General features: G+C 43.4%; 1 protein-coding gene across 13 annotated transcripts in view; it reads left to right on the top strand.

Annotated features, from left to right (window-relative positions):
• Nucleotides 1-17,019, top strand: part of LOC124140137 (FERM domain-containing protein 4A-like) — a 214,736-nt gene that overhangs the window by 110,190 nt on the left and 87,527 nt on the right. For all 13 annotated transcript variants that reach the window (XM_046507534.2, XM_046507532.2, XM_046507543.2 and 10 more), the window contains exon 7: nt 5,554-5,637. In XM_046507534.2, the coding sequence (XP_046363490.2) occupies nt 5,554-5,637 (84 nt within the window). The remainder of the gene's footprint in view (nt 1-5,553; nt 5,638-17,019) is intronic.

Raw genomic sequence — 17,019 nt, 5'->3', positions numbered from 1 at the left:
CCAAGTCATTTTTTTATCCTAAAAAATGACTGTCCCAAATAAATGTCTTAAATTGAATACAATAGACTACCATGAGTGACATAAGATAAGAGTTCCCCAAGTGAAACAATTCTGCTAGTTCTCATCTTCCAGAGGCAAAGGAGTAAACTAACTGTAAAAGAAGTCAGTTAACTCCCTTGCCTTATAGGTCAGAATAGGCCCCTATTACCCCATGGTTGTCGTAAGACTTAGGGTGATAGTTAAATCAGGATGCATATTCAGACAGCATGGCATGTTACTCATGTTATCAACCACTGATCATATCTAGGCCTCGGGGACGTAGTTGGAATATTGGTGACTATAGTGTAAAGCGTCATTCATCATCAGGTGGTAAGGTAGCCCAGAGGTCCAGGTGTCCATTTGTCATGCTGAAGTTTGGGGTTCCATTGCCAGCATGGTGCAGTGAGGTATAATATGTTCCTCTCAAGAGGGGGCACGGGTGGCTCAGTCGTCCAAGGCACCATGGTTCGCTGTGCAGAGTTGCGTCCCTTGGGCACGCTAGAAACCTATGATTGTGGGTTCAAATCCCAGTTCGCCCCCTTTCTAGGTTTGTCAGCACCATGCATGCTCGTGGGTTTCACCGAAGTGGTAAACGTCTGAGACCTGCATCACTTCAGGCTTTCCTCCCACATTAATCTGACACGCCGTGATATAACTAGAATAATGTTAAAAAGCGGCGTTAAACCCAACTCACTCACACTCCTCATCAAGATGTGGGGTCAATACTGCAAAAAGAGATGTACTTCATCACTCGCACAGTGGCTCATAAATTCCTGTCTGAGAAATTACTTATGGATATTTGTTAGCAGACATACCACAACATGGAATTTTGATTGATAATTAATTGAGTGACAAATTGATGCATGTTTCCTTCTCTAAAGGCAGCCATCACATGCCTGATTGCTAACTGCAGCATCCTAGACTTCCACTCCCTCGTCATCCACTGATGAAGAAAGGACTCAAGTTTCCCAGTCTTTCTGCAGTCACAACAATCCATGAAGATAAATGGCCTAAGTTATGACATGAATCAGAGTGCAAGTGGTAGGGAAACTATCCTCCTGCAACTAGCTCTTAACCATCCGGAGAGGTGGAAGCCCCCAGCTGGAGAATCTTTTTTATGTTATGATGGGGGTAAGGAGCAACTTGGCATGAACCAGTGTAACTCTTCCCTACAACTAGCTCTGTTCCATCATGAGATGTGACAACCCCAGCTGGATATTCTCAGTACATTATGATTGGGTAAGGAGGAACTGGTCAGGACCAGTAAAACTATCCTCCTACAACTAGCTCTGTACCATTGGGATATGTGACAACCCCAGCTGGAGCTTCTCAGTATGTAATGATGTTGCAAGTAGCATCTGGTCAGGCTGTTGGTGTTATCTGTCCTTGTCTCTCTGTCTTCACACAGGGTTATCAACACTCCCATGTTCTCAGTACATGAGCACTGACATCAACTTAATCAGCAAGGGCTGCTGCTATTAGTTCTCATTGCTTTTGTTTTGTTTGTTTGTTTGTTTAACGCCACAATCAGTAAAATTCCAGCTATATGACGTCAGTCTGTAAGTATTTGGATCTGGACAATCCAGTGATTGACATCATGAGCATCAATTCATGCAATTGGGATATGATGACATGCATCAACCAAAGCGAGCCTGACCATCTGATCCTGTAAGTCGCCTCTTTCGACAAGCATAGTCGTGTTTTACGGCTGGCATGGGTTGCTGAAGACCTTTTCTCACCAGAAGCCAGTCTGCCAACATCTTTTAAGCCCACTAGTCCGTACATGGCTCATAGAGTAGATTTTGCTGTTATTACATGGACTGTCATAAGCTCAGCTTACTAGAGCGAACAGACATTATCTAGACTTGGGCTTCAGTCTAGTGGCTTAAGTCGCATGTCTATGAAGCAAAATAATATTTCCATAGACACAAGAAACTCATTTGCCGGAACCAATCTGACCCATGTTGAAGGTATCCTTTGGAGGTGTAGAAAGTTATTATTTGGGATCGTTTGCTTATTCAGGTGAGTGCTGAGAGAATTCAGCTGCTACTTCTGATGCTGTATGCTATGGTTTGATGAATACTGCTGCAGCTAGTTAAACATATCTTTTCAGCCAAAATTTATATATGTATATTTATGATAGCGTTCTGTAAATAATCAGACCCGTGAAGATCTGGGGTAGAATAGGTCTTCAGCAACCCATGCTTGCCGTAAAAGGAGACTATGCTTGTCGTAAGAGGCGACTTACGGGATCGGGTGGTCAGGTTCGCTGATTCGTTTGATGCATGTCATTGATCCCAATTGCATGGATCGATGCTCATGATTTTAATCACTGGATTGTCTGGTCCAGACTCGATTATTTACAGACTCCCGTCATATAGCTGGAATACTGTTTAGTGCGGCGTTAAACAACAAACCAACCAACCAACTGTAAATAATCGAGTCTGGACCAGACGATCCAGTGATTGATATCATTGGCATCGATACAATGACATACATCAACCAAGTCACTGTGTCCTACCACCCGATCCCGTCAGTCTCTTATACTATAATTTATAGTAGGTAACATTATGTTTTGGTCCCAAACATGTTTCAGTTCCAATAACAAACGTGACTAATTCTTTGTCCTGAACGCACAGACCTGAGAAATAAATATCCAGAAAATCTCATGCATGCCTACAATAGTTTGGCAAGTCTAGATTTCTTCTTGGTCTCAGGGGCTCCTTTCTATTTATTATTGAAAAACAATTGAACCATTGTATTTCAGAGACTAAATGTTAGGCTACCTACAGTATGTTCCATGTTAGAAAAAAACATTCACACAAATTGCTAATTTATACAAGACAGTATGCATAGCTTGACTATTGTTAATTTTGGTTCAGGCTATTTCTTGTGCCACAGATTTTACAGTTGAAACAATCGACGATCTTATGCCTTTTAAGAGATAAGTTTATCAAAATCAAATCACAAGGAAATTCACTTGTTTATTCATACCGGAGGCAGGTGCTTGATGGTGTCTCAGTGGTATCCTGCGGAGGACATGCAGGTTAGAAGATATTCATGGATGTCTTACACTGTATTTGAGGCAGCATCAATAGAGGAACATCAACTCATGGCTTCTGTATCACACAGCAAATGTAAATAATTGATGCTAAGTCGGTACTTCCGATGCTGAATAGCAACAGAGGGCCCATGTCAGCTGTCTGCATCTCCATCTTTGAAGGATTCAGGGTTTCAGAAAGTAATTTCATGGTCCTTCAGATATTCAGTGTCCGACTCCAGCATCTTCCGCTGCAGCTCTGCATCTTGTGGTCACTGAATGTTTGAGTTGAGGGTTGGATCATGGCTTGCAGACAATTTTGGCAACAAAATCTATTGGCTTCAACAGACTTCAGCTGAGTCATGTGATGTAGACAGTGGGGCTTACAGATACACATATTTGTAGACAAAATGTCACGGAGCGATTGTTGATAGTCTTAGAAAAATATTTTTAAATTTTCACTGATGTATTTAGTTCAGTGCTCTCTCTTGTATGCATTTTCTGTGTGTTCAAGATGCCACTCCAGCTGTCATGAATTAGGAGTGTGTTACGACATATCTTAGTCAATCCGTCGCCATATAAAACAGTTAAAAAAAACCCCAGCTTTTGATTTGACTGGGTAATATTTTCATATCCCAATTGCCTTAGTTGACTTTTCCAACAGTTTAGTGCAGTTTGACTTCTGGCAGATGATGGTGATGGAGAGGATGGTCCATGCAGGGAATATCTGGCACATGTCTGACTCGCTCATCCATCAGTATTTGGAGTCAATAGTGAAACACCTCTTGGAAACATATATTAGGGAATTTTTTGTCATTGTGCAATTTGGAAATGCAGGAATTGAAAGTCTGTATATTTTTCCACAGGTAGACTCTTGTCAAGCATGAATTATTAACATCCAGACTTGAATCTTCCATGTAGAATCTTGTACATGTTCTGAAAAACACAGCCTCAGTTATTTTCAGCCAAACTATTTTAGCTGATTCCCCCGGGAAAACGAGACTCAATTTTCTGTATACATTTGCCTTTAGGCTCTGGCCCATTAATGATAGGTTAACTATTCAAGGTGTTTATGCTCGCTAAGGATGTGTTTCTGGTCAGTTTGCTGCCAGTGAATGATTAGTTTCTTCCCTGTAACTCATGGTCTTGTTTTAGCTTTATTTAGTTCTGTATTAATTTGATGCTCCTGGGTCAGTATAAGTTTGTAGGTGATTAATTTCACTGGTGATATGCTGTGATAGTTGTGATGTCTGATGTGACGAGGCAGTGATGGAGTGAGGGATAGAGGCTGAGGTGGAATGTGTAAACACAGCCTCAGTCTCACTTGTCACTACATGCTTATCAGGGCAACACTTTGTTAGTTTGGGAAAATGCCTGTCTAAACACGCACATTATACACTATTATGTCCTAGACAGATATCCCTTATCCAGTAGTTGTCGCTTTTATCATCCATTTGAAGCTGTGCTTGTGTGATATGGCCTCCTGCCCTGGTCATCCTGTCCAGTCAACAGGGCGGACATTAATGGGCTGACCGACAGATGTGACTTGGACACAATTGTTTTATTGTTCTCCTCACTGAACCAGCTGTGCAGTTCATCAAAGAAATCAGAAATTGTTCACCTCTGGTGAAAATGATACAGCCCCAACAATACAAGGGAAATGCTGTTAGGGATAGTTCACTTTTTACCTAGGTGTGTGAGGTTGTGCAGTGCTTGGTGATGAAGGTTACAGAAGGAGATTGTGTTTGTATATCAGGGAGATGCCACCTCTCCCACCTCAGTGAACAAGCCTCCTTGTGAAGCAGCCCTACAATATCACAGCATCAACTGTAACAACTCCGGCCTCAGCTTCTCACGAAGGGTTGCGTCATGTAGACACCATCGACAGATTGATGGATTCAGCTGCAGTGGTTCTACGCTTGGAGTGTATATGTTGTGTGGATCCAGCGTCCCCACCCAGCGCTGTGGAGGAGGAACCGGATGCGTGCATGTGAATGTGTTATGGTTTGTGGCGTGCTGGGTTTGTGTTATTGCTAGGACCGAGACCTACAGAGCAGCACGTGTGAGCGATTATAGAGGCAGGAGGGCCGAGTCCTCACTGTGACCGGCCAGTGTAGACCTGAGATTGATGGGACTGCCGGATTATCTGTGTCCAGGAATTCAGAATCCATTCAGTGTCTCTGAGGACTTACTGTTATTGTGTCTTGAGATCATTTATTGATTACTGGATGTAAGTAGACGATTGAGGTTTTTTTTGTGATCTTGCGATGATGTGATCCATTGCCTTGTCACAGTGCTTGAATTGTGTGATCTAATCTTATGGCCATGCTGACCTAATTTACCTTACTCTACATGGTATACCAACTGCTCATTCATGTTATCCGTGTTGACCTACAAAAATAACCCTCAATTTTGTGTTTTCTAGAGTTGCATATTATGATTTGAAAATCTTATTTTTTTATATATTTTTTCAGTGATGAAGATACAAAGAGTGAATTAAAGAAACTTCCAGTGATTCCTACAAGCTCTCTCAAGGAGCATCCTTCCATAGCTTTCTGGTGAGTACACTTACTGTTAGCCGCCTCGGGGCAAAGAGTTGTTATCACTGCTGAGGCACTGTTATCTCTGTCACTTACAATAGGCCATTGTTTGTATGTGTGTGCAACTGTTATGGTGGTGTACTCGTCCTCTCAAGGACTGTGTTGTGTGAGTTATAGGTGGATAGCTTATTGTGATGCGGAAAAGTTATGGCAGATGGTGTCAAATTAGAAATGACATTGTATCCAGAAAAGAATAGAAAGAGGAGTAAAACTGATTCCCTTTGTGTTTTTTGCCCACATTATTAAGTATTGTCTGATCTTGAAAATGTCTGGGATCATGCCATGACAGATCAATTTTAGTAATACAAAGGAATCAGGTGTTCTTTGGTGCTGCTGGTGTCAGATTCAAATATACGTTACAATAAGCTAAAAGATCAGATTTGTCATTTTAAAATTTGTGAAAGCTATTGGGGTGGGAGGTGATGGGGTGGCCTCAAAAGTGAATTTATTTTGTTACATGTTGATTTAATTTAGTTCCTCAAAGGAAGGAATCAAATGATGGTAAAACAAAAATTCATTTTAGTCACAACAATAAAAGGATAAGCAGTCTTAGATCTGTATGTTACTGATTTATTGAATGTTTAAAGGGTTGAAATGTCACCATGAATGAATAATCCTGACTTTGAAAAGAGATTCGTATCTCATGTATGGAGATGAATCTGGTATGAACCATGAAGGGGTATAACATAGATGAGGAACTCCATGCAGAGTCCTGAAGGTGAGCTCTCAGTAACCTGAGTGTGAGCTATGGGTGAACTCTGGTTTAGCTGCTGAGAGTGAGCTGTGGGTGAGCTGAGAGTCCTGTGAACTGTGGGTATGCCCTGGGTGAGCTGAGAGTGTCCTGTGGGTATGCCCTGGGTGAGCTGAGAGTGTCCTGTGGGTATGCCCTGGGTGAATGAGAGTGTCTTGTGGGTATGCCCTGGGTGAGCTGAGAGTGTCCTGAGGGTGTGCCCAGGGTGAGCTGAGAGTGTCCTGTGGGTGTGCCCTGGGTGAGCTGAGAGTGTCCTGTGGGTATGCCCAGGGTGAGCTGAGAGTGTCCTGTGGGTATGCCCAGGGTGAGCTGAGAGTGTCCTGTGGGTATGCCCAGGGTGAGCTGAGAGTGTCCTATGGGTGTGCCCAGGGTGAGCTGAGAGTGTCCTGTGGGTATGCCCTGGGTGAGCTGAGAGTGTCCTGTGGGTATGCCCAGGGTGAGCTGAGAGTGTCCTGTGGGTGTGCCCTGGGTGAGCTGAGAGTGTCCTGAGGGTGTGCCCAGGGTGAGCTGAGAGTGTCCTGTGGGTATGCCCTGGGTGAGCTGAGAGTGTCCTGAGGGTGTGCCCAGGGTGAGCTGAGAGTGTCCTGAGGGTGTGCCCAGGGTGAGCTGAGAGTGTCCTGTGGGTGTGCCCTGGGTGAGCTGAGAGTGTCCTGTGGGTATGCCCAGGGTGAGCTGAGAGTGTCCTGAGGGTGTGCCCTGGGTGAGCTGAGAGTGTCCTGTGGGTGTGCCCAGGGTGAGCTGAGAGTGTCCTGTGGGTATGCCCTGGGTGAGCTGAGAGTGTCCTGTGGGTGTGCCCTGGGTGAGCTGAGAGTGTCCTGTGGGTGTGCCCTGGGTGAGCTGAGAGTGTCCTGTGGGTGTGCCCTGGGTGAGCTGAGAGCGTCATGTGGGTGTGCCCAGGGTGAGCTGAGAGTGTCCTGTGGGTGTGCCCAGGGTGAGCTGAGAGTGTCCTGTGGGTGTGCCCTGGGTGAGCTGAGAGTGTCCTGTGGGTATGCCCAGGGTGAGCTGAGAGTGTCCTGTGGGTGTGCCCTGGGTGAGCTGAGAGTGTCCTGAGGGTGTGCCCAGGGTGAGCTGAGAGTGTCCTGTGGGTATGCCCTGGGTGAGCTGAGAGTGTCCTGAGGGTGTGCCCAGGGTGAGCTGAGAGTGTCCTGAGGGTGTGCCCAGGGTGAGCTGAGAGTGTCCTGTGGGTGTGCCCTGGGTGAGCTGAGAGTGTCCTGTGGGTATGCCCAGGGTGAGCTGAGAGTGTCCTGAGGGTGTGCCCTGGGTGAGCTGAGAGTGTCCTGTGGGTGTGCCCAGGGTGAGCTGAGAGTGTCCTGTGGGTATGCCCTGGGTGAGCTGAGAGTGTCCTGTGGGTGTGCCCTGGGTGAGCTGAGAGTGTCCTGTGGGTGTGCCCTGGGTGAGCTGAGAGTGTCCTGTGGGTGTGCCCTGGGTGAGCTGAGAGCGTCATGTGGGTGTGCCCAGGGTGAGCTGAGAGTGTCCTGTGGGTGTGCCCAGGGTGAGCTGAGAGTGTCCTGTGGGTGTGCCCTGGGTGAGCTGAGAGTGTCCTATGGGTGTGCCCAGGGTGAGCTGACAGTGAGCTGAGGGTCTTCTCGGTGAGCTGTGGTAACCCAGACTGACAGGGAGGTAGACATCTATCTGCCAGGTCTTTTGAAAATGTTTCACCATCACAAAATGCAACCCAACGTTTGTGTAGCAGATCTTCAAAGTAAATGTGGATCCTCAGGGTTAGATGTTTATCATCAGTTGTAGCTGTAGAGGCAAGAGTGCAACCCGACTTGAAGCAGCAGACGTTGCTGCACTTGAGATCTGATTAACATCACTTGATGAACTGCAAATGTATGTCCTGTGTAGCAAAGAGTATTGGATAACCTTGAAGCAAGGCCTCAGAATTATTCTGTAGAACATCCTTTGGTCTGGATTTGGCTTTAGTATGGAGTGGTTGAATCTTAACGGTTGGGGATCATTGGGGAGGGGGGGAGGGGTTAGGGTGTGTGAGTTAGGGTGTGTGAGTAGACTGGGGTTGTGGAAGAGGGTGGCAGAGGTACTGTATGGACTATTGACATAATCAAGCTGTCATCATGAAAATCCAGGGTGAAATATTTTATCCGGGGCAGAATAGGTCTTCAGCAACCCATTCTTGCCGTAAAAGGCGACTATGGGGATAGGGTGGTCAGGCTCGCTGACATGGCTGATGCATGTCATCGATCCCAATTGCATGGATCGATGCGTATGATATCAATCACTGGATTGTCTGGTCAAGACTCGATTATAAACAGGCGCCCGTTATATAGCTGGAATATTGCTGAGTGGGGCAAAAAACAACCAACCAACCAAAATCAAATTATAATGTCAAATGGCCATTTTAGTTACTTTTCCTCTTCACTTATGACAACATTGATATCCAACCCAGCTTGGTATCTTTGTTGCAAATAGATTTTAGATCTAATTCTAAATGGACAATCATGTATCTAAATTCAAAGCAACATGTCATAACAAATTGAGTGAAGGAACCCACAGTCTCTCATACAGATTCCGTAACAAAAATATCTGAAATCCCCAAATTCCAAAATACTCTGTCAAGTCTAGATTTCTTCAGTTGTTTTGGCTGAGAGGAAATCTTTCTGTAGGTTTGTTTCTTGATCATGGTTATGTCATGTACTATAAGACAAAATTAACCAAAAGAATGTAAAAAATCATTTCGGGAACATCTTGTACGCCTGTGAAAAATGTACCAGTGCCTTGAACCTTGAAAATCACACTGGCAAGGTCTTTTGAAGATGATCTATGCTATCAAGATACAAATGTATACGGTTTTGTTTGTTGATACAGATTCTGTCTCCGTGGTTTGTTTTGAAAAGTTCTGTTATCAGGAAAGGGTAAACAGGCCATAAACAATGGTCACAGTTTTACACGCACAGCCATCTGCAGAATTGTAAACAAGTTCTATGTGGATATAAGCCCTGTCACTCATACTTCATTATTTAGCTTTGCTGATAAGAAGGTAGTGTGCAATCTCTTCCACATTAAATCTTCTTCGATGGATCCATATTCAATGGCTGTTCAAGCGTTATGGTAGGACTGTCATTTATCATTGGTAATGAGTTTATGAAGACTTGGTTATCAAAACCAGAGTAAATACCATGCAGAAGTCTGCATATTTTGTGCTTCTATGCCAGTTATTTTAGGAATATGGACAAAAAGTTTTGTTTGTATCTGGTGAGGAGTTTTTGTTGAGATGAGAGACAGGAGCAACAGTTCTGGTCTGACGGTCTGGTGTGCACATGGGTGTCGGATGGTGGAACGCGTAGAACACTTGTTGAATGGGTGGAGCTTGCAAGCTGCCATGGGATCAACACCAAGATGATTTGCTTGAAGATCATAGGTAACAAGGGCGGGCTTGTACTGACTGATGAACACCATGTCACGGTGATAGTTCTGATGGTGGGAGTGGTTGTCAGGTGTACAGGTCACTGGAATGTGTTGTGCAAGTTATCTCCCTTTGACCTTCTGTTGTGTGAGTTTTTGTCATGTTTTCTGACCCTTCAGCACCTTTGATAAAACTGTCTGTTGGAAAAGTCTGACTTGTGGGTTGGGGAAATTATTCGAGGGTTGCAGTGAGCTGGTGATGCTGGGGACAGTTACAAGAGGTGGCAGGGCTGTGCCCGTTATCACTTTTATCAGTGAACTTTGACACCCAATGAGGCCCCAGGAATTCTACAGGTTGTAAACTGTGGGCATAAAACGGTGTGTTGAAAAGATGTTCTTTGAGGTTTGTGCTGTGATGTGACTAAAACACTATCATCACTCACTCACTTGAACACAATGTACCAGGAGGGCACTTGAATGATTCATGGCCTGTCAGGATGATTGCAGTGCAGGATCTGATGTAGATGTGTCAGGTGATACAGTCATGCTTTGGATTGACCCCTACCATCACCAGTTCACTGCAACATGGCCCAGTGATGTAGTGATACAGAGACATTGTTACACCAGCTTGACTGAACTGTCATGCATGCCCAAAGAAATGTTGGGTTTGTTTCAACATGGCACAGCCCAGAATGCAAGCCATGTCTGACTGCAACAGACCAGAGCATTCAGACTCTGACACAAACACTATGTTAAGGCAGCACAAGAAGATTTTGCGCATTTTGCATCCTGGAGGAAACCGTAAATGTTGTCCCCATATCGCCTCCATCTGTCTGATTGACATATCTTGCCTGTTGACATACCTCCTTGTAAGCCTGGCTTGCATTCTTACAACACATTACTAAATTTCTTCCTCGATGATATGAAGGCCGGTATGATGCCTGTTTATCCTGACAATTAGGAAAACAAAAAGTCTTGTTTTCCTGGAGATGCCCTGCATATCACAATATTGACTTTGTAGCCAGACACACTGGCAAGTGTGCCCAAGCAGCTACAAACTGCTGCCTTCCGACAGTCTGGCAGCTTGTCAGACACCAAGTCCACTAACTCATCACCTTTCACCTGATTGGCCATTAGCTGTTTTTGTCTGGAGGATAGCTTCATGCATTACCTGCTGCCATCATTAACACGAGTGGATGACGATGTTGGAATATATGACATAAGTCCTGACAATTTAAGAAAAGTAATACTCTTATTTATTATGATTTATTGGTTCAGTAAATTTTGTTGTTGGATTATTTGGGACTTGTTGACATTGTAATTTGAATTCATGTTAAAATGGTTGTTTTCAAGATTATGATGTATTTTTTATTTATAATGAGTTGCAAGTTCATAGTTTGTTTTCAATATAAGTTCAAGGTAAAAGTAATGCATCATGCATTGTGTCATCACTAAGCACTGTTCAACAGGGTCCCAAGGGGCGGTCGGGTAGCCTAGTGGTTAAAGCGTTCGCTCGTCACGCCGAAGACCCAGGTTCGAATCCCGACATGTGTACAATGTGTGAAGCCCATTTCTGGTGTCCCCCGCCGTGATATTGCTGGAATATTGCTAAAAGCGACGTAAAACCAAACTCACTCACTCACTCAACAGGGTCCCAGGGTCCTTGAGGTTTGCTTATGTGGGACTTGAATCTATGGGACCACATTAATATTCAATCTTTCAACATTATGGTTATGACATGGACCCCTCCACTTTCATGCTTCATTTCAAAACACTGAGTATGTGTTTATGCTTGGAGGAGAGGAAAGCTGAAGTCGGGAGCACCTGTCATGATGCCCCGGCCCTTGTGGGAGGTCAGTCAGTTTAGTGTGATGTGAGGCAGATAGACACCAGCAGCTGGGTGCAGCAGCCTCCTCTGTGTGGGGCTGATTTCACTTGACAATGTCTGTGGTGTCGGTCTGTTCCTGCTCATCAGGAGCCATGTTAGGTGGCACACCTTGAGATAGCCTAACATTTAGTCTATGAAATCTTATATTACACAATATCTTTCTTGACTCTAAAAATAAATAAAAAATTCCCTATCTAGACTTGCTTTTGTATGCATTTCTAGACTGTTTTTCGTAAAGTAAATATATTCCACAGTCATGGTGCAGGACTAACCTCGAGGAGGAGAGTTGAAGATTCCCAAGCTGACACAACAGAGTAGTCATTGTCATACAGACCCTGAAACAAATATATCCAATACAGCCCATGCAAGTCTATAATGTTTGGCAAGTCTAGATTACTGCAGTATCAGAAAATGAAGAAAGTCTCTGGGCTCGTTTTTATTATATATTAAAACTATAATTTAGCAACTGTTTTTTCTGTAAAATATGTTCATTTCAGAGACTAGATGTTAGTCTAACCACAGAGGGTTGACATGACAACAGAATGGCTGCTCATGTCTATGTATGTGTTCAGATTTCATAGTTCACTTTGAGAGGCAGCATGTCCATGAATTTTTCACCTCATGGTAGAAATGACAAAATTTGATATATATGCTCCAGTAGATTTTCTAAACTTGATGCACTTCCTTGAAGCTTTGTGTGTGTGCATGTGAAAGACATAAGGTGTTAAATATGACAGATTATAGGGTAGAAATGACAACGTGGATCACATGTCCACAAGGATTTGTCTGCACCTTATGCATTTCGCTGTGCATCAGTACATGCGTATACTTCGAAACACAAGATGGTGTACACGATCGCACATCAAAGGGGAGAAGAGACAATAGAGTCTTTGTGAAGTTGTAAGTAGTTTCTGTAGGTTTCGTAGTCATCTGCGTGCCTGGAAGGAAGGGTGCTTGATGTGGTCAAAACATGAAGTCAGTAAATCAAGCTTTGATTGTCGGGGATGGGTGAAACTGCCTGGTCATGTCAGGACCAGCAACAGGGTGACAATAGATCCTTCTCTGTGATCATGTAGTTTCAGACGCTCTGTACTCGGTACCCTTCCGTCTCGGAGGTTGAGGGGACAATAGAGATGTGGGACTCACTTCATCTAGATCCTGTGTGCAGGCCTCACACCTGCACCGGGACTGTGGAATATGTGTATTTTATGAAACCAACACCGATAATACACACTCAAGTCTAGCTGGCTCTAATATGAAATCAGCATCAGAAAAAAAGTTGTTCTGTCGAGAGAAGTGTTCTGTGTAATAAAAGATTTCACAGATGATATGTTAGTCTCTTGCCTCATACAGACACTGTTTGAGGTGTAAGGTGTCTCTTGGAAACACAGTAGAGCTAGGTCGTGGTTGTTTATATAAAACTTGATTAAAATACATCAAGTTGACATGCCATGGTATAACTGGAGTACTATTCAAAGCAGTGTTAAACCACACTCACTCACTCACTCACTCACTCACTCACTCACTCACGCACGCACGCACGCACGCACGCACGCACGCACGCACGCGCGCGCTCGCTCACAGAATATCCTGGTTAGCATTGGTCTTGAGCAACCCATGCTTGCCGTAAAAGGCAACTATGCTTATTGTAAGAGGTGACTAACGGGTGGTCAGGCTCGCTGACTTGGTTGATGCATGTCATTATATCCCAGTTGCATGGATGGATGCTCATGATATTAATCGCTGGATTGTCTGGTCCAGATTTGATTATTTAAAAACCACTGTTATATAGCTGGAATATTGCTGAGTGCGGCGTTAAACAAAAAACAAACAAACACAAAGCCAAGCGTGAACCAATGGAAGGTGCTTTGTGTGACAAATATTTACATAAAGAGGAGGTTGTATTAGTGTCTCCCTAATATGTGAAAATAACCTTATGTGTGAATCATGTCACAGAAATTCGGACCAGAAAGGAAATGAGTCAGTCGTTAACCAGGTGCTGCGAATTATGCTGAAAAGCTCGTGATGATGCATGAGATTTCATTTGAGGATTACTAAAAGGATAATGTGTATGATCTGATAGGAGATGTAGGAGGAAGATTGTGAGCAGACCCCTCTGTGTTCCATTAACCTGATTGTTGTAACAGTGGCTGGTGGATGTGCTATCTCCCACCCACATTGCCTGCACTGGTATTGTTGGACCAGATACTGATTCCCATCACTGTGGCCATGTGCCGTCATTAGGGACAGATAGACCATTTCAATCATATTGGGGGGGGGGGGTAATCTTTTCCCCAGAATGCTGAATAATTTGTCTTCAGTTAACACACACACAAATTGCTGATTGGATATGATGGATGTTCTGAAAATTGTTTATCAAGTAGCTGTGACTGAAAAAAAAATGGGGGTCACAGGTGGCCCAGTCGTCACAGTTTGCTGTGCAGAGTGACATCCCTTTAACATGCAAGAAACCTATGATCGTGGGTTCGAAACCCAGTTCGCACCAATTATGTTTCTAGTATTTTTCAGCACCATACCCGTGCTCATAGGTTTCACCAAAGTAAATTGTTTGATAGGCATTTCTTAGAAGTAGAAGAATGACAAAGTAGACTTATGGATAACAACTATTTATAATACTGTAATAGCGACTTTTAGGTGTACATCTTTATACCGTTGTCAAACAAGACTGAAAAATGAACATGGTACAGAATTATAAATGGTGGGTGAAGGATTGACAGTGACAACAATTATCATTACTCTGAGGGATCAACATGAGTAGGTAAACTTATAACAACAGGCAAATATAGTAACAACATCAGCTGTAAATGTCTAATACTTGCATCACTTCCGGCTTTCCTCCTACATTAAGCTGACTTGCTGTGATATGAAAGGAATACTGTCAAAAGCAGCGTCTCACTCACTCACTCACTCACTCACTCACTCACTCACTCACTCACTCACTCACTCACTCACTCACTCACTCACTCACTCACTCACTCACTCATAGAAATCTGATTGTAACATAGGTAGCTGACAAACATATTAATATTTCACTGTCTGCCTGCCTCCACTGTTCCAGTATGTCACAAATTACTGCATCTCTTTTCTTTCATCTTTGTTTCGTTACGGTGAGTCGCAGGAAAATGTGTGGATTGCTCGGCCTGTAAGTTAATCACGGCTTGAGATTTATGTAAACGCTATCAATAATTGATGACTCACTTTTTTCTGTGTCTGCTTTTAAATGCTGTGGAGTGAAATTAATACAATTCTTGTATGCAACTGAAATTGGTGTTGTTAGGTGTGAGACTTACAAAAAAAACCTAGTTAAATGTTATTCGATGCTGTTGGATATTTTTTCAAACTGTAAGTAACTTTTGTGATGGGTTGATCGGAGTGAAAACAATTAATCCACTTGAAGTATTTTTATAACCATTTTATCATTCCTTGCCAGCAATATTTCCAGTCTTGTTGACTTTCAACACCCACTTCCACTGAACATCAGCCATAAAGCATCTATCTATGCAAGGAACACCAAAAGACATCCAGCCCTTAGAAAGTTCAAAATGCGTTTCTTGTATACCAGTTAGTTTAGTATCGACTGCCCCCTGATGACACTTCATAGATAATCTGCTATATCTACACCGAAGCACACTTTCCTGTATGCATGATAAGTGTTTTCCAGTTTCTTGTGTTAATGATGCCAGCAGACTCAGCTTAGCCTCCAGCAGTGTCCATGCAGTGACTGCAGAAGGATGCACGTACCATTGACCCTGTTCCTCATGTGTTCTATGGCTCTGTGCTAAGCTCTGTACATTAAGTTGGGCTAAACCTTGTGTGAGTGATACTCTATTATGAACATAGGGTTTAGATGGACTGAAGATCGGTTGAACTTGGGGATTAAGATGTGTCCAGGTTGCCCAAGTCGGTGTTGATGTAGTCAGTGTCGTCCCTGGAGGCTGACATGAAGTATGGAATTCCGTTTGTGAAATCCGTGGATGACATTTTGGAATAACCGCTGTGGGACTGTCTGAAAGTGAGGATGAATATTATGACCAGTTTATTGTCTGGTATTGATGAGGAAATGAAAGTCAATTCTGAAATGTTTAGTAAATGACCAGTTTAAAGTTTGTGGAATGGACAGAATGTCATTCAAGGCTGAAGTGGGTTTAGACAAAACTTGTTCCTCTGGTCATGTTTATATGGACTCTAAAATATTGAATGAAGCAATGAAGATGCCTTTGGTGGAGCCTATAGCTGTTGAGGTATGCGGTTATACACAACATGTACTAGATCTGAACAAGCATAAATTTCGAGGTAAAGGGGGCACTTTTACAGATACCACCTATTTGTCGCAATATGTTCAAGTGTTCATTTGAAGGACCTACTCTTTTTGTTGTTTGTTGTTTAACGCTGCAGTCAGCAGTATTCCAGCTGTTTGACGGCTGTCTATAAATAATCGAGTCTGGACCAGACAATCTAGTGATTGACTTCATGAGCATCGATCTACGCAATAGGGATACGATGAAATGCATCAACCAAGTCAGCGAGCCTGACCACCCGATCCTGATAGTTGCCTCTTACGACAATTATTGTCGCCTTTTTACGGCAAGCATGGGTTGCAGAAGACCTATTTTAAACCAGGTCTTCACGAGTCTACACTTTTTGTTCAATGACTGGAGAATATCATGCTTGAAAAGGGCTGACTCGGTGTTTGACATTAAGGGGTCCTAGGGTCCTTGAGGAGTTCTATATTATTTGAATCACAGGGCCAAATAAATATGTAGATTTTAACATTAGGCCGATGACAAGGACCACTAGAATTGACTGCTTAAAGTTGAACACTCACTACATGTAGGTGTCTTTATAATCATGTGTTTTGGGGGAGAGGTAGTTTTGGCTTAATACACACTGTTATGGGAAGTAAAAGGAGATTATCATATCATGGTAGATGGAGTGTTACAAGTCTATCTAGAGTAGATAGATCAGATGAAATACTCCATCAATCGTCAGCTCACCTTCATTGTGATCTGACATGTTGTCTGGAGGGTTGTGACCCAGAGGCTGACATTGTTAACCCTATTGCATGCCACCCACTGGTTTATGGAGATAGAAGCATGACCTCCTCTGTGGGTCAATGTCACTGTGTTCTATTACAGTCATGCAAGTGAACCCACAGGAAATGTCAGGTTAGTGTTTCAATTGCTGTCAGCTTGAACTGATCTGTGGCATCGCCTGTACATGTGTAGATTAGATGTGGACAGGATGAGCCAAATGTCAAGACCTTGAATTTGAGGGTTTATTCAAGATTGTGTTTCAATTTGATGTAAGCTTGAGCTGA

Source organism: Haliotis rufescens, unplaced genomic scaffold (assembly GCF_023055435.1).
Source record: "Haliotis rufescens isolate VD_foot unplaced genomic scaffold, xgHalRufe1.0.p SCAF_23, whole genome shotgun sequence".
NCBI classification, from domain to species: domain Eukaryota; kingdom Metazoa; phylum Mollusca; class Gastropoda; order Lepetellida; family Haliotidae; genus Haliotis; species Haliotis rufescens.
Note: the sequence above shows the minus strand (reverse complement) of the source record. Positions and strands in the feature narration are given on the sequence as shown.